At 36.4% G+C, this 18,093-nt stretch overlaps 2 protein-coding genes across 5 annotated transcripts in view; one reads left to right on the top strand and one right to left on the bottom strand.

The window, feature by feature from the left end:
- parp14rs3 (poly(ADP-ribose) polymerase family member 14-related sequence 3) overlaps window positions 1–5,280 on the bottom strand; it is a 36,576-nt gene extending 31,296 nt beyond the window's left edge. Inside the window, exons 1-6 of the mRNA XM_079619311.1 lie at window positions 4,768–5,280; window positions 3,422–3,603; window positions 2,297–2,333; window positions 2,024–2,188; window positions 1,557–1,796; window positions 163–399 (exon numbers count right to left, since the gene is read on the bottom strand). Of these exons, the coding sequence (XP_079475437.1) occupies window positions 163–399; window positions 1,557–1,796; window positions 2,024–2,188; window positions 2,297–2,333; window positions 3,422–3,603; window positions 4,768–4,939 (1,033 nt within the window). The 5' untranslated portion in view covers window positions 4,940–5,280. The remainder of the gene's footprint in view (window positions 1–162; window positions 400–1,556; window positions 1,797–2,023; window positions 2,189–2,296; window positions 2,334–3,421; window positions 3,604–4,767) is intronic.
- Window positions 330–16,937, top strand: nmi (N-myc (and STAT) interactor). Of its 4 annotated transcripts, XM_079619315.1 has the most exons (13): window positions 1,998–2,164; window positions 2,315–2,355; window positions 3,556–3,617; window positions 5,267–5,334; window positions 5,445–5,501; window positions 5,607–5,663; window positions 5,748–5,906; window positions 10,334–10,450; window positions 11,513–11,678; window positions 13,268–13,374; window positions 13,966–14,152; window positions 15,952–16,055; window positions 16,147–16,937. In XM_079619315.1, exons 3-13 carry the CDS (start codon window positions 3,572–3,574, stop codon window positions 16,348–16,350), a joined length of 1,272 nt encoding a protein of 423 aa, XP_079475441.1. In that variant the 5' UTR covers window positions 1,998–2,164; window positions 2,315–2,355; window positions 3,556–3,571; the 3' UTR covers window positions 16,351–16,937. The 4 variants fall into 4 exon arrangements, with proteins under 4 accessions (XP_079475440.1, XP_079475441.1, XP_079475442.1 ...); XM_079619314.1 differs by lacking the exons at window positions 1,998–2,164; window positions 3,556–3,617 and adding an exon at window positions 330–371 and having other exon boundaries at window positions 2,315–2,357; XM_079619316.1 differs by lacking the exon at window positions 3,556–3,617 and having other exon boundaries at window positions 2,315–2,357.
- The last annotated feature ends 1,156 nt before the right edge of the window (window positions 16,938–18,093 follow it).

Genomic DNA, 18,093 nt, shown 5'->3' with positions numbered 1-18,093 from the left:
GTTATATTAAATGTATCGACCAAATTTTTTTATCGGGCCGATAACGATAACATTAAAAAGGGCCTATACCGATATGTTGGCCGATATATCGTGCATCCCTATATATTTTTGGGGTGTACTGTGTTAAACTAATATTTCTTTATAACTAATCTGAAAACCTACCATCACAGTTCCCAAAAGTGATGACCGCGCTCATTCGTCTGTCGATCCATATGAAGTTCTCGATATCTCCTCCTCTGCTCTTCTTCTTGTTGGTGAAGTAAAGGGTGAGAATTTCTTCGCTGATCTTCTCCAGATCTCCCTGGACCAGGATCGAGTCCGTCCGCTCCATACGCGTCACTCCGATGTCTCGGCCCTGCAGTTGCTTTGAGGTGCATTTTCTTATAAATGATTTCACATCTGTTGATAAAATGTAAAAGGAAGAAAAATTATCTAGGCTACATGTTCTTTTGAAATGCTCACAGAGTCTTGGTTCTTAATTGAATGTTGACCACAGTCAGAAGTCATTCATTTTCTCCAGTTAAAGAGTTCACACTTATAAATAAAGCTTCCGAAAGTGTTTTTTTTTTCCCACAGCAGTGCCATAGAAGAGATATTTTTGGTTCTCCAAAGAATCTTTCAGTGATTTTTCATTTCTTAAAAGAACAATTTTTTTTTCTTTGTGTGAAGAACATTTGTGACCCTGGAACACAAAACCAGTCACATGCAAGTTTTTGGGACTTTATCTTATTCCCCGTATCCCCAGAGTTAGATAAGTCCATACATACCCTTCTCATCTTCGTGCGTGCCGTAACTCTGTCTGACGCACCCACCGCTAGCCTAGCTTAGCACAAAGACTGGAGGTAAATGGCTCCAGCTAGCATACTGCTCCCAATAAGTGACAAAATAACGCCAACATTTTCCTATTTACATGTTGTGATTTGTATAGTCACAGCGTGTACAAATAACAAGGTCACATGACACACAGCCATCTTCTAATCGTATACATACTGGGAACTATATTCTCAGAAGGCCAAGCACTGCTACTTCTGCGGAGTGATTTGCTCGCAGCGCCTGAGAAGCCCTGTGGTGAGGAGCAGAGAGTTCGCTCAGTGTTGCGCTAATCACTCCGCAGAAGTAGCAGTGCTTCGCCTTCTGAGAATATAGTTCCCAGTATGTATACGGTTATATGGCTGTGTCTCATGTGACCTTGTTATATGTACACGCTGTGACTATACAAATCACAACATGTAAATAGGAAAATGTTGGCGTTATTTTGTCACTTATTGGGAGCAGTATGCTAGCTGGAGCCATTTACCTCCAGTAGTTGTGCTAAGCTAGGCTAGCGGTGGGTGCGTCAGACAGAGTTACAACATATAATAACTGAAGAACATTATTGTGAATATTAATGACTGCTCAGATTCTATGCTTGGGTGACTTAATTTCCATACAGTGTATTGTAAACGTAGTAAACCCCACAGACAAAAGAAAATAAGCAGGCGTCCCAAAAACAAAACATTGCAGAGAGTAACAATAACAGACACCCAGAGGGAAAGTGCAATGACTTCCAAACCCACCAATATCTTGTTTGAAGGTGACAACAATCATATCATCATCATCAAGTGTCTCCCAAGTGTGTTCTGTCGTCTTGCTACAGCTGCCAATGAACACTGAGATCTTCTTGCAGTCTGTGTCGCCATCAAACCCCGTCAAGATGAAGCGGCGGGGGTCTGACTTCCCTCCCAGACTTCTTTCATTATACACTTGTAAAGATACACCAATATCATGTTCTTCCTTGCCAAAAATCTCCTTGAAATCTGAGAAAAGGGTCAACATTGTTCATTTTGATCTCATGATTTGCTTTTTAAATGTTTTTTTAAGGTAAGTTCTGACTTAGCTAGTGCTAGTTGTCTCTATGAAACAGAATTAGGCCTACGTCATGTTTAAGTGGTGCACCAAAAATAGACTTGCAAAACTCGTTTCATGTTACAATATGAGTGGCTAGTAAACAAACTCCCAGTGCAACTTTGGTCTTCAATCATACCTGACTGGCTGTAGAGTTTCAGGATCCAGCTGTTATTTCCATGCTTTGCTAGCTCAAATTGCTCTGTAAATTGCTCAAAATACATCTGAAGTGTTTCCTTATCAACCGGAGTTAATGAAGGGGTGGTAATCAGAAGATCTGGTATTTCTGAATCCTCCTCATTGTCTGTATTACAGTATGAACAAATACATGTGACCAAAGTGTCATTGTTATTTTTTTTTTTAAATCTGTGAATATTTTTAAACACTAAAAGTAAAAGCATTATTGTCAAACCTTTAATTTCTGTTGCAGGCTGTCTTGCTGCAGAGACCTTTGTACAATAAGGAGGAAGTGTGTGAGTATTTGAACATTCATCTGACCTAGTTTTAAATTACAGTAATGTGTCACTCCTTCACTGAATTACACAATTAAGGGTGTAACAATATACAGTGATTCGCAATACAAAAATCCATCAATAAATATCGTGGACAGTGACGTATAATTCACCTAGTGTGAGAAATGTTTTTAAGTTTACAGAGTCTAATGTATAATAATGCAATGGAGGAATATTTGTAGGTCCTGATAATGCCAAATTGGCTACATTATTTTAAATATATCTAGTCGCGAAACAATACAAGCATATTCGTCTAAAATAATTCTGTTTTCAGCTTCAGAATCATGAATATTGTTTTTCTGGTGTCTCTATTGTCCTGTGCTTTGGGTTTATCAGCACCAAGTCCAAGCCTATTCATTTACACCCCAATGCACCAAATTTAGCATTTCAATCAACTTTGCATTTTTTGTTAACCTTTTATCACATGTCTTGGAGTATCGCAATAATATCGTATTGTGAGTTCAGTATTGTGATATGTATCGAATTGTGACATGAGGGTATCGTTACACCCCTAACTGTATTTGTCTTATGTTTCTTTGATATTTTAAATCAAGATCAGGACCCATATTAAGCTGGAAATTTCCCGTTGCTTCCTTGTCTTTCGAAAGAGGCATGAATCATGATATTTAGAAACTTGTAGTCTAATTTGTGAGTCTAAATCGCATCATAAAGCTGCTGGAGTGCATCAGGGCTCAGTGCTTGGACCACTTCTCTTCTTCATCTACATGTCATTACTACGATCTGTCATTCAGAAACATGGTTTTTCATATCATTACTACACTAACACACTCTACCTCTCATCCCAGCCAGAATTACTATTCTATATATCTTCTTTTTTTAAATAAAAAGACTAATTGGGACTAGTCACAGCACTTGCATATTGTTGCCCTATTGTTGGTTTGATTGCTTCTATTGCTCTGCTCAGTTGTAAGTCGCTTTGGATAAAAGCATCTGCTAAATGTTTAAATATAATGCAAATGTATTAACGATAATAATTCATAAATAATAACAGACAACAGAATCACCTGGTTTGCAGGAGCAGGCAGTGACTTGAGGAGAGCGTTTTTCTCCAGCTTGGGCTTTGGCAGAACTAGTGGTTTGATCTTTTTGCTTTTCGTGTCTTCTGGTAGTTTCACTGTCACTTCAACTGCTCCCTTAGATTTGAAATCAACTTTATGGATTCTTTTGTCAAGCACCTTCTTCAGATCTGGAAAAAAAAGGGTGAATTCTCTCTAAAACTCTGTGAATTCTTCCATTTCCCAAACTATTTCAGTTCTTTTTCAACAATCATGTATGTTATGTAACGTTGTGGAAGGTTTGTTTTGAGCTGGAAGCTGAAAGGTTGTTTGCGGCACTGAATAAAACATGTATAATTGTGACTTTTTATCTCACAATGCTTACTCTTTTCTAACAATTGTGTGTTTTTGTCTCACAATTATAAATCTCAGAATTCTGATATTTTTCCTCAGAATTGCGAATTTATATCTAACTTTATTTAGTGGCATTCATAACAAATATAATCCTCTATGTTACTTAAAAATTGAAGGAACATTCTTAACCCAATCCCACAATATTTCCCCTTTTCCCTTATTGCTGCTTTGGCATAAAAAACGAGCCTATTGCATTTCAGATTATGGGAGGACCTTCCGGTTTGGGGAAGTTCTACTCAAAAGGAAACAAATAATTTAAAATCATAAGGCTGCTCTACAACAAAATACTACTTATCAATCAGTTTGACTCTATTAACTACAAATTTCCTTCATTTACTATTTTCAGATAGGCCTATACATAGTGTTATAGGAGAATAACGTGATAGTCCTTGGTGTTTAAATGCCAAGATCTAGTCTTTTCAGACGCTGCATTCTTTCCCTCCTTCCTTATTCCACTGTAACAGTATGGAAAAAATACAACATAAACTATTTACCGGAATGCACTAAGAATCACTCGCTTTTCTGCCCAAATGAGTAGAATAATTTAATATCTTTGTATTTTGAAAATGCTTATTGAGCGAAACTTTCGCTTACAGTTTACCGGAAGTTGGTAATTTTACTACTACTAATAATAATAGGCTAATAATAAAGTACAATGCAATAAAAATATGTAAACAAATATAGAAATACATTACAAATAAATACAATAAAATAAATAGGCCTACATGAATAAACCATATAGTTATAATATTTTCTCAGATAGTGTAGGCCTATTGTAGAAAAGTCAGAATTGGTAGATAAACCATGGCAATTACCTTTATTTTATTTTCCGTGGAATAATTAAGCTTCGAGTTCAGTAAGCTTCCTTTAAGTAACTTTAGCCTCAGTATTAGTGTTGTCATATTCTAATGTGTTTATCAATGATGTTGCGATAGACTCACCTTCTTCGCTCATATAAATCAGAAGTGCTTTTCGTTTGTCATCTTGGTGTTCTCGAATCTGCTCGATCTCTCCTCCTGATCTTCTTTTATTTTTAAAATAAAGCTCAACTTTTGATTTCACACGGTCAAAATCATCCGGCAAACCCTCGAGAATCAGACTTCTCTCTTCCATCTTTGCGCTCCAAGAGTTAAGTAGCCTAACTTTCTCCTAAAGTCACAAAAACTGTGACAAAACACTCACAAGTGACTGTCAGTCATATTGTGACACGAAGATACTCACAACAAAACATAAATGGAATCAAACCGATTCGATTCAACCGGTCCTTTCACTTTTACTTCAAGATTCGCTCACGTGACTTCTGATCAATACGAGTCAAGTTCGGGATCAGGAAGTTGGGAGGTAAATAATAAGTGGCGAATAATATTTACTGAATATAAATATGATCATTTAGTCACTGGACAAGTTTTTGATGGTTTGATTCGTCTTTTTTTACCTCAGATACTTTCGGTTTCGCTCACGTGACTTCTGATCAATACGAGGCAAGTTCGGGATCAGGAAGTTGGGAGGTAAATAATATGTGGTGAATAATATTCACTAAATATAGCCTATATCTGATAGTTTAGTCATTGGACAAGCATTTTGTAGTTTGATTCGTCTCTTATTTTTTCCCCCTCAGACACTTTCGACTTCGCTTGAGATGTCTGACAACGCTGAAGACCGAGTGAACGGCGAGGTAACGTCCGTTTCACACACTTTTAAAGGTTTCTAAGTGAATTCAGTTTAACATTTTATAATGCTTTAGTGAAAAACTTGTCTAAACCGTGTTCAAATCGAACAGCTTCGCAGCCTGGACGACGAGATGATCGCTGCTGAGGCGGAGCTACAGAAATGCAAGGTTAAAAACACACACAAACTACACAAACAATTCATCATAAATGATCTACATCGAACATTTGCATTATGAATTATCTCCACACAGGATCTCGTTGAGTCTGCTGATAATGAAAGATCCAGATTGCTGCTGGAAAAAGCTGTAGCTGACGACGAAAAGAGAAAAGCCGAGGCAGAACTTCAGGCATTCATGCATTCTGAAGAAAAACTGGCTGACAAATTTAAGAGAGATTGTCAAGAAGTACAGGTGAATTTCGAGGCTAACCATTAACATGGTAGGCTACTTTCTCAGAACTAAGAGTAACATGGGGAATATGCCTTCCTCAAGAACAATGTGGATTTCCTTTTAAACAGCAACATATTATTTAGATATAAGTTTAGCATATGCAGGATGATGATGCATCAGACAATGAGTTACTAAAGGGAATACATATAGAAACATTTGCTAATTTAGCCTAGTTGTTATAGCACAAAATGTCAAATATTAAAAGAGGTAAGCCTGCCCCTACTGGATAAAATTATACACAATGTAGGCTATAAATTACTTTTGATATAAATTCTTATTAATTTTAATATTTTTTTAAAGTGTCATTAATGTAAAATTCTAAATCAGTTATTCTATTTAAAGTATTATTTTGACAATTTAGTTGAACAATTGAATAACCGATTGTAGACAAAGCAGAACACCAGTAAAAGAGATTTATCAAAAAAAAAGGTAAAATTATATGACTTGTATACAGGCATATTAATATTTACATATTTATATATCGAAGATATGTCATAATAGAAACACTGTGAGATCTAATTAAAATGATTTCACTCAATTAATCTATAGGTTTTCATAAAAGATGTAAATCAAGATGTCTTGAATGTACATCTAATTCATAGAAATGCTGAATAATAACACCATTAATTACAATAAGTATTAAATAAAAAAATATAGGAACCAGATGTTGCCTTCTGTGCCAATTCTGGATGACCCAACTTACCCCAAAGGCCTACTATTATCTCTTTACTTCAAAATTCTATTCAAAACTATTACTTTTACTCGACAGATCTATAAACATTAATATGTCCTCAAATCCCTTATTAACAGATAGACACAAAAAACATTGACATTCAACATAATACAATGTCATAAAACACTGTTTTCCAAAGACAATTTTTTTTTTAATCAATTGCCCTCAAAACTGTTTCAGCTGACTATAGCTAAGTTTCTATCCACTTGTCAATCAAATTATCTGAAGTTCGGTAAAAAAAAAACTCATGCGAATAAAGCTGGTGAAAGTGTGTTTCCATCCAACGGCTTTAAAGCGAATAAAAACCTGTGTGTAATGACGTCACATGCTGTTTTGCGATCAAATTGGTATGTCGAATTGATTTGAGACATTTTAAGGTGTTTCCATTCATTTTCGCACTGAATCGCACAACATTCAAGCCAACATTTGCGAACAAAGTTTTGCTAGACAAAATGCAATTCATTATTTATTCGGCAAATAACGTTTCCATCAGCGTTTATCGCATAAGCCGTATATCGATCAAGATAAAATCCAATGAGACCGAACGTATTTCATTTGAGTCGATATTCATGAAATTCAATCTTATTTTACTGTTTCCATAAGGCATTTTTCATTCGATATCACTTAATTTGGATCAAAACGTGTGGATGGAAACATAGCTTATATCTCACAAATGTTGATATTCAGACGAAATGTCAAAATTTAAAATAGCGTAGACATTCTTCAAAAGTGATCATAAAAGAAGAGTGAGGAGAAAAAATAAAGTTGTATTAAGTTTAAGGCGAGACACTACAGGTGAATAGGGTACAATTTTAAAATAATAGATATCACCATGAAACTTCCTCAGTTGATTACTTACACAAGTTCATACAAAAAATGTATTACAAGTATTTGAAATTCGTATGTGTAATTATGCAAATTAGGCATTATCTCATTAAATATGCGCAATTTTGCATATATTTTCGGTAGATAGATCTGAACATATGATAAAGCCAGGTGCAAAATTCTTTTTTCATTTTGATTACACACAAGATGAAAAAAGATGTTCAGAGGGATTTCAGGATATATGCTTTCATTACCTAGGAAATCAAAATATACTGTCCATAGCCTTAAAAAATCGATTTTCCTCATAATTTTTTTATTAAAATGTCACATAAATCAGGCCAGGAATGATTTATTAACAAATCCCTTTGAACATATCTTCATAATACTGCTAAGTGTATAACTGGAAAGTTTGGTGTACATCGGTGCTACATAGGCTGAGATATGTCACTGGATAATGACAAAAAACTCATTTTGAGAAAAAGGCATTTAAAGATTTGTAATGTAAAAAATCATACTTTTTTAGTGGAAACAAATATTTACTGACACAATATCTTATCAAATCATTAGCAACAACAATACAAACCACCTAAATCACATCAAAACTTATAAACACAGCATTTATGGCCTTCAACTGAGCAGAAAAACAGTCAAAAACACACATCTGAATGTTAGAGCGCGTCACGTGATGCATCTGAACGAATCACGTTGTCAGAAATTGACATCAGCCAATGAGATTTCGCTTTTAGGGTTAAATGCCCATTATACTTTCACGATTGGTTGCTGATTAAAAGGAAATTACCATATTTGGATCCGACAGCATTGTATAGGAGAGAGAGTGCTTTCCAACGATGTGCGTGATTAAAGGAAGAAGACAGAGATCGCGGAGCAGCGCGTTGATTAAGAACGCCAACTTTTGTTGAATTTCGGATAAATCTACAGACGCAAATAGACAAAGTGTAGTAAAATAAAGACCTACATGTGTATTTTGGACTTTTTTTCACCACAAGTCTGAAAGAAGACGTTATTAAAGGATTAGTTCACTTTTTAAAAAACTTTTGCTGATAATTTACTCACCCCCATGTCATCCAAGATGTCCATGTCTTTCTTTCTTCAGTCGAAAAGAAATTAAGGTTTTTGATGAAAACATTCTAGGATTTTTCTCAATGCAATGTAATGTATTGGGTACCAAACGGTTCAAGGTCAAAATGACAGTTTTAGTGCAGCTTCAAATGGCTTTAAACGACACCAGACGATGCATACGGGTCTTATCTTGCGAAACGATCGCTCATTTCAAAAATAAATAAAAAAGTTTAAGTTTTATAAGCACAAATGCTCGCCTTGCTCCGTTGTGTGATGCACGTTTGTAACGTCACGTAATACGCAATTACGTTCAAAAGGTCACGGTTGACGTAGCCGGATTTTATTGAACAACGAGGATCGAGTTACTTTTTTGATTATTTTTACTCTGTTCAATGAAGAAGTATTCAAAAATAGGCTACCTATACAGGCAAACAGGTAACTTAACTGTTACATTTAAGAATATTTCTGTATAAATTAATGCATATAATAACTATATGTGTAACTTTAAAGGATTAGTTCACTTTTTAAAAAACTTTTGCTGATAATTTACTCACCCCCATGTCAGATAACGGCGATCTCCTTGCTGGGGAGGGTTTGAAATCATCGTTGAAAAAGTGGTCACTGCACACTCTATTACTTATTATAGCATGTGCAGGTGTGTTGATATCCAAGTGCAGCGCGAGCAGCCACAGTTTCAATCGCTCAGGATTGTGTATAGGAAATCTATGAAAAGTTACAAATTTCGGTCCTGACGAAAAAGTTCTTTTAGCCTTTATAATATTAATACACCCAGGATACGCACACGAAATGGGCATTTTAAAAAATAAACTGACAAAAAGACATTTGAATATGTGTATATGTTCCTCCTTCCTCACATTGGTAAACACCATAGAGGTAAACACTGACTCTGTACCGTTACTTCCGGCTACGTCAACCGTGACCTTTTGCACGTAATTGCGTATTACGTGACGTTACAAACGTGCATCACACAACGGAGCAAGGCGAGCATTTGTGCTTATAAAACTTAAACTTTTTTATTTATTTTTTAAATGAGCGATCGTTTCGCAAGATAAGACCCGTATGCATCGTCTGGTGTCGTTTAAAGCCATTTGAAGCTGCACTAAAACTGTCATTTTGACCTTGAACCGTTTGGTACCCAATACATTACATTGCATGGAGAAAAATCCTAGAATGTTTTCATCAAAAACCTTAATTTCTTTTCGACTGAAGAAAGAAAGACATGGACATCTTGGATGACATGGGGGTGAGTAAATTATCAGCAAAAGTTTTTTAAAAAGTGAACTAATCCTTTAAAGACAAATAGCCCAAAATCTCAAAATTGACCAGTGAAAAAAAAACGATGTTTTTGCCTGCCGTGTCTCGCCTTAAGTACTTGGCAAGGTTCTCTCAAAGTTAGGAACCAACGTTATTCCAGTAACATTAACAGAACGTTCGTTCAGAGTTATCTGGCCTTTAAAAATGTTATTTGAATGTTAGCACAAAAACATTATTTTAAAGGGATGGTTCAGGATTTTGGACATCGGACCTCATTTCCAAGTTAGCCTGGGTGTTATTCATCAGTGGAGACAGTTTTCAACATTTTTCATCCAGTCCTTCCAGTTGCATAGTTCGCCGGTGCTAGGCTAGCGCGAGTCAACGGTATGTGCTACCCTTTGGTAACGCGTCGCTTGTAGTGTGAACGCACTGGAAGCAGCTGATGAGTATTTGTGTTTATCCTTCATCATTTCAGGAGGAGATGAAGAGTCTTGATCGGGTCAATCAGGATCTGAAGAGAGAACTTGATGATCTTCGAAAGAAGTTTCAACTCAAGAGGGACGAAAGTGACTCTCTGCAGCGCAAATTCAAGGTTGACCTGTGTTTTATTATTACAATGTGCACTTGATTCATATTTATTGGGGCCCTAGATGGGATTATTTATTAATTAATTCACAATTTAATAATTTAAAGAACCCTTTTCCACTATAAAGAACCTTAGTGGTTCCATGGATGTTAAAGGGGGGGTATAATGTTCTTTTCACAAGATGTAAAATAAGTCTCTGATGTCCCCAGTGTGTGTGTGGGAAGTTTTAGCTCAAAATACCCCCACAGATATGTTTATATAGCATGTTAAAATTGTCACTTTTTGAGGGTTTGCAAAAACACACAGTTTTTGTGTCTGTCCCTTTAAATGCAAATGAGCTGCTGCTCCCGGCACAGGGGGCGGAGCTTCAAGAGGCTGTGTCCTTTTACCTCACACACACTCACACACGCACTGGAAATGTAAAAAACTTTTAGCCTTTTATGTTCAAACCGGAGTCGGACAATGATGGACTCAAGAAGAAGTGACAACATGTAGAAGCAACAGGACATTTCTGAATGGTTAGTTGATGACTATGTTGCTGATGTGTAGTTATCTTTTAGTCATTGATTATTATATTCTGTCTTGATCTATAAATCGTGTTCAGGGGGCGGGGTTTATGTAAATGTTAGGGTTGGTGATGTCACTAATCCGGGAGGAATGTCGTGTAGTTCCTACCAGCCGTTTGTTGTAGTTCTTAAAAAGCGATTTCTTTAAAAGCAAATATCTCCCTTTGCTCTGAACTTTGAGCGTTGTAACTTTGCAGTTGTTGTTTATGATCAAACAGCAACATTACACACTAACTACAGTTAGAAAAGTCAAATCATAATCAACCACCCCTTTAAATGTTCTTCATGGAACCATCAATGCCAATAAAGAGCCTTTATTATTTTAAGTCTAGTGATAAATGTAGTGCCTATTGCCATGTCACATTTAAAAAAAAATTTTTAGAGATTTTTTTAGCCTACAACTCAAAGCGTGCTCAACTCATATGTAGTCCTTTCCCAAAATCTAAGGTGCTGTATACGAATAATTGTCTGTAACTGACCAATAACTTCTCTCTGATTGCAGATACAAGCCAGAATCCCAGTGAAAACAGTGAAGTTTGCTCATGGTCTTGAGACGGAAGAGGGAGACGAGAGAGAGGATGTCGTGGCGTCTGTGTTCACGGTCACACAAAGACCATCGTTTCGCTTGAAGGGCGGCCAGGCTCTCATCACGTTTGAGGAGGAGAAGGGTAAGATACACAAGATCACATTTTTTCTGGTTTTATTTGCATTGATCCATGTGTGTAAGAGTTGCAACGGAGAGATCCTGGTGTTGTGGGTTCTGCTGGATGTTTATTTATCCTTTCTTCGACCAGGAAGGTCCCAGTAAAATATAAAAATATCTTCTTCCAGGGAGTCATGGTCAAGATGGCGACATAAAGTTTCACATAAAAACACAAATACACAATTTAAACTACAAATACAGGTGGAACTCTGAAAAATTAGAATATGGTGCAAAAGTTCATTTATTTCAGTAATTCAACTTAAAAGGTGAAACTAATATATTATATAGACTCATTACATGCAAAGTGAGATATTTCAAGCCTTTATTTGTTATACTTTTTGATGATTATGGCTTACAGCTTATGAAAACCCCAAATTCATAATTAGAATATTGTGAAAAGGATTTCATAAGCTGTAAGCCATAATCATCAAAATTATAACAAATAAAGGCTTGAAATATCTCACTTTGCATGTAATGAGTCTATATAATATATTAGTTTCACCTTTTAAGTTGAATTACTGAAATAAATTGACTTTTGCACCATATTCAAATTTTTCGAGTTTCACCTGTACATCAAAGATGAATGAAAACGGCAACATGGTTCCTTCAGTGCAGACAGTAATAGATTTTTTGGAGCATTAATAGTGGGAATTGATTCTGTAACAATGCATTGGATATCATTCCATAACCAATGTGCATAAAAAGAAAAAGCGATTTTACCATGCTGTGATTATACCCTAGGAACATTCAGATTCAGTATTCACCAGTGGTTGGTCTAGTAGTGATATATTTGTTAGTGAAGGAAGTTTTGCTTGATTTTCCTGTGAGACTTTTTGTTTTTCTATGCTTTTTATTTTTGTATTTTTTGCATAGTAAAATAAAACCTGTAGCTGTAATTTGCCTTTTTGCCAAATAATTGTGTCAGATAAATACATTAACCAAGTTTAGTGTTTTGTTCTTCCCTCATATAAAAAAATATTTGGGGGGAAATTCAAATATTTTCCTCATATTTTTGATGGTTTAACTGAACTTGTAAGTCATTAAAAACAAATATAACTTTCGCCACTACTGTAATATGTGAACCTGGATGACAAAACCAGTCACATGGGTACATTTTTTTTAATTGAGTTGTATATATCATATGAAAGCTGAATAAATAATCTTTCCAGTGATGTGTGGTTTGTTAGGATAGGACAATATGTGGTTGAGACACAACTATTGAAAATCTGGAATCTGAGGAGCAAAAAAATGTAAACATTGAGAAAATCTCCTTTAAAGTTGTGCATTTATGTTCACGATTATGCTGCATTCACTCACAAAAATACATGTTTTATATATTTACGGTAGAAAATTTACTAAATATTTCATGGAACATGATCTTAATATCCTCATGATTTTTGGCATAAAAGAAAAATGGATAATTTTGACCCATACAATGTATAGTTGGCTATTGCCACAGATATACCCGTGCGACTCCAGACTGGGTTTGTGGTCCAGGGTCACATGTCTGTTTCTCATAATGTGGCCACACTGTCTCTGTTTTGTGTCTTTCAGTGGCAGAGCAGATCCTCAGACTGGCGAAGTGCTCGGTAACCTGTGACAAAGCCAAGATGGATGTGAAGCCATACTCTTTAATTTTGGATCCTTCTGTGAAGTTTGAGGTAGAGCGATTTGAGAGGTTTTCCATCAGAGCTGAAATGAGGGACTGTATCACACAGGGATGCACGATATATCGGCCACCATATCGGTATCGGCTGTTCATTTTTAATGTTATCCTTATTGGCCCAATAAAAAAAATGCCAATTATAACTGTTTTCACATCCATATTGTGCTACATTTCTGCTAATGTACAAATATGTGCATCAAAATAAAATAGGTCCTCTTATTCACCAAAATTCAGTGCATCTCCTTAAAGAATACCGGTAAATAAAAATAAATTTCTTATTATTTTGTATTGTATTTATATTTTATATACATTGTATTTATAATTAATATTAGGATAGACTAGAGATATTATCTTCTTTTATAATTATTATGACCTATTATTACATGGCAGCGGTCTGTTATTTCTTGATAACAGACCGCTGCTAAGTATAACACACCGTTGCCATGAAAAACAGAGCGTTGCCATGGACACGGTGTAATTCAACCCCTAGTTATGGAAGTTATTTACAGTTTTTAATATTTTAGTCCATATTACCATATAATGTGTTCTTTGTTGACGTGAACTGCTGTTACTTCTGTCCACGCAGGTTCATATCAAGGTATCCAAGAAGACCATCAAGTTCCGCAACGCCCCGCCCACTTTACCCGAGGAGCGAATGAGAGACCGGCTGGAGCTGTCCTTCTCGAGAGCCAGTCGAGGTGGAGGTGAAGTGGAGAAACTGGAGTACAACATGAGTGACGGCACAGGCCGCGTAACTTTCGTCCACACTGGAGGTGTGTCTTTATCCTCACATGATGTTGTTTGGAACTTCTATATTGTTATTATGTTTTTATGAACGTTTTTGTTCATCATAGAAGTTGTGTTAGGAATTCCATACTATACACTACACACTTACACCGTGTCATAACTACACGCGACGCGGCACGCGATATAAAGTATATTTCCATGTTAATCAGAGTTTTTGTGCTAACGGCGACACGCGACGATTCTGTTTTAGAAACGGTTTCTATTTTTCTGTGACGTCGCGCTGGTACAACAAACACAAAGTGTGGCAATGATAATCTCAGGCGCTGTTTATGCGCTTTATTTAATGTTAAAAGCGTGTCATGTGACTTTGAATATCATTTAGTGCTCCAGCTTTGAGCTGTAAAAGCAACACTGGAGAATTCACCTCAGATCTTGAAATTAAACGCATGGAAACAAGAACGTTCAAACTGTGAACAAACAAGTGTATTCTTTGACAAAGATGGTTTTAGTAACTCAGTAGCCTATGTATTTTTAATAATGTTTAAATGGTGTAATATATTTTGAATTTGATTATGTAGCTACTTATACATTTTCTTGCGATTGCTGTCAGGATTACTTTCTGGTGCCGTGCACTCGCCGCGAGACTCCGCCCACTCACTGCTCTGATTGGCTGTGTGTTTTGATTGATTTTGTCGCATCTCGCAGTCGCGTCACATCTAGTGTGGACAGACAAATTATTTGTCGCTGGAATCTTATCGCATCGCGTCTGGTTAGGACTAGAGATGCTCCGATCAGCATTATTTGAAGATGTTTTTCCACAGTCCCTGAATGGGAATATCTCTAGAATGAAGAGCTATCATCATTCAAACTAAATTAGAATTAATTCCCAGTACATGTCCCATACTGATCTGCACTAACTTTTGTCATAACTCAGCCACTGTAGGTTTTTCAGATGCTTCCTCTGATTTAGTCAGTTGTGTTTGTGGATGGATGGTTTCAGCTCAGTTATGAAGTTTAATATCTGTCAGATTCATAGTTCTTCATTCTTCAATATTTATTTTTACATAGAAATGAATGTCACATTTTTAGTCGATCGCGCTGTCATCTTGTGTGTGTGAGACACTTTAAACTGACTTTATGAAACATGTTACTTTGTTTTAGTTAACTTTGTTTAGATCTAGTTCTTGTATCTTGCACTTTTTTTGTTAACAAAATTGTATTTATTAAATTAGGAACTCCAAGGCACTCGAAATAAGTAGAAAAAAGTTAAAAAGCCTTTATTTCATTGATGGCTCAAAACATTAACATACACACCCTGACGAAGGCATGTAAAGCCGCAACGCATAGGGTGGATCTGTCACCATTTTTAATGTTTTGAGCCATCAATGAAATAAAGGCTTTTTAACTTTTTTCTACTTATTTCGAGTGCCTTGGAGTTCCTAATTATTAGATTTCTGTATCCCATACAACCAAAGAGCACCGAGATTTTACACCCTGAATCAGCACTTCTTTTTGCATTCTTTGCTCTGATGAAAAGTGTATTTATTATTTATTTGTTTTATATATTTAGGATATTTTTTTCACATTCCGATTCCAATCTAAATGTATAAAATATTGAATAGAATAAGAATAAAACGTTCTTTGTTCTTTGAAAGAGTGTACTTATGCTATTATATTGTCATTATGTAATCAGTGGCATAAAATGGTCTGAAAATTACAATAATATCGTTTATCGCAATTAATTTTGGTGCAATATATATCGCACAACAAAAAGTAGTTATCGTGACAGCCCTACTCATGACGGCCTTTCTGGTTTCACTTTCAGTTGCGGAGAATTTGGCTCTCAGAGGAAAGTTTTGTGTAGACGCCGGCAGCGATGTGGTGGTTGACGTGTTTCCTCTGTATGACTACCAGCTCAAGAAATTTCAGGTATGTTTTCATCAATCATTTTCTGCATCAGAAACATGTTCGGTGAGGAAGAGCATGCATTTGATTTATGGTGTTTGCTGTCACATTTCAGACGTACTCGGGCGCCCCGAATCGCACCGTGCTTCTGGGGGGAATTCAGGGGCTGATGGATGAAGAAGATCTTCAGGACCATCTAGAAATCCACTTCCAGAAGCCCAGTAACTATGGAGGAGAGGTTGAGAACATAAAATACGTTCCTGATGGAAAGGAGCTGACGGCTTTCTTCTGTGAGGACGGCATTGAAAAGGCCGGCTGAGGGCCAAATAATGCTCTTCCTCTGTACTTTTGTTCAAACAAGAACACATATCTGCCAATGGGGTCACAAAAATAAACTTAATTCAAAGGGAAAACTTTATTAATTTTCTGATGTTTATTATTAAGAATGTTTAGATATTTGTACTGGAAAACAAGAGAGAAATACTCTTTTTTTTGCTGTGTTTGCACCAAAAAAGGTTTTACTTTGAATCAGTGAGAAGCATTACTTATTATTTACATGTACTTCAGATTGTACTGATTATATCAATCATATCTCCTCACTGTATTCTTTAAAATAACATTCTGACAAAATGAAGTTTCCTAGAATACAATTATGACTGGAACAAAAGAAGTTTATTAAGTAGGTTATGTGTCTAATAAATTACATCATGCATTGTATTTTAACTATATTAAAATAAAGTTTATTCAAAAGTTATCTACATGGGCTGCAGCATTAATGTTTAACCACTAGATGTTTTGCCACTTTTGCCAATGATTTGGAATGATCAAACAATGAAGGCATCCATATGAAAATGAGCCATATTTAAAGCCTATAATAATTTTTATGGTCTTTAATCACTTTGCATTTACCTTTGATAAGAGAATTGAACAGATTGATAGCTGTAAACAAAACACAAGCTTATCTAGTGTTCTTTTTAGTCTGTTTTTATTCGTTTTTTAGTCAGTTTTTATTATTTTTTTAGTCAGTTGTCAGTATTAGTTTTTGCATTTTTAAAATATCTAGTTTTTTATTAAGTTTTTAGTTTAATTTTAGTACTTCAACTTAAATGAAAATGAGAAATGTAGTCTTGGTAACTAGCCGAAATAAAATAAGTTTTTTATATTTTATTTTATGTAATTGTTTTTAAAATGTATATATATATGTATTTCAATTCCCTATCAGTCAGTCACTCTCGACGTACGTCGGACGACTTATAGGAATCTCGCCAGAGAGCCAATCTACTTCGAGTGTAACTAAACGAGCCAATGAACATTGGCATGCAATGATTAGCAGCGCGGGTATATAGTGACCAGCAGGTGCATTGCATCTTCAGCTTTTCGCTTCGTAGCCAAGCGTTTCATATATGCTCTTGTCTGCAAGCAGTGTCTTCTGAACGAGCAAGCTCTTCAAGGAGAACCTCTCGATTTCATCGCTGTTGGTGTCACGGCACGGCAGCGGGGTCGATTTCCCCTTTTTTTATTTCTTATTTGCCTTCCATTGAGCAAAAAAAAAAAAAGGGGGGGTTTCATGTCTCGATTCTCCCTCGACATGGCCCGTTTCTGCGCTTTGCGTTCGAGGGTTGAGCATATCAGTACAAGGTCCTGCTCTTCGGGCTGTCCCTGTCTCCCTGAGGTGGCCTTTGTTCCCATGAGAGAACAGGGCGTTTGCATCCTCAACTTTCTCGACGACTGGCTCATACTGGCACACTCTCGAGATCAGTTATGCGAACACAAGGACCTGGTGCTCAGTCACCTTGGCCAGTTGGGTCTTTAGGTCAACTGGGAAAAGAGCAAACTCTCCCCCGTGCAGAGGATCTCTTTTCTCGGTATGGAGTTGGATTCGGTCACACATACAGCGTGCCTCACAGAGGACCCGTTCAAAGGCAGGACGACGGGGTGCTCCATATGAGACCGCTTCAGCACTGGCTTCACGGCCGAGTCGTGACCTTCAGCCCGTGGTCAGACCCCTTGTTTCTGCGGGCAGGAGTGCCCTTGGAACACTTGTCAAGGCTTGCTGTGGTGT

This window comes from Phoxinus phoxinus (assembly GCF_949152265.1).
Source record: "Phoxinus phoxinus genome assembly, chromosome: 7".
Taxonomy (NCBI): Eukaryota; Metazoa; Chordata; class Actinopteri; order Cypriniformes; family Leuciscidae; genus Phoxinus; species Phoxinus phoxinus.
The sequence above is the reverse complement of the archived record's forward strand: the minus strand, read 5'-3'. Positions and strand labels throughout refer to the sequence as shown.

What these genes read in the sequence shown, in the direction of transcription:
- nmi (XM_079619314.1), top strand. Translation starts at nt 345, where the DNA reads ATGTCTCGGCCCTGCAGTTGCTTTGAG. An exon ending in GTACAATAAGGAGGAAGTGT is followed by an intron (nt 2,358 to 5,266) that starts GTGAGTATTTGA and finishes TTTTTACCTCAG; the next exon opens with ATACTTTCGGTTTCGCTCAC. An exon ending in GAGATTGTCAAGAAGTACAG is followed by an intron (nt 5,907 to 10,333) that starts GTGAATTTCGAG and finishes TCATCATTTCAG; the next exon opens with GAGGAGATGAAGAGTCTTGA.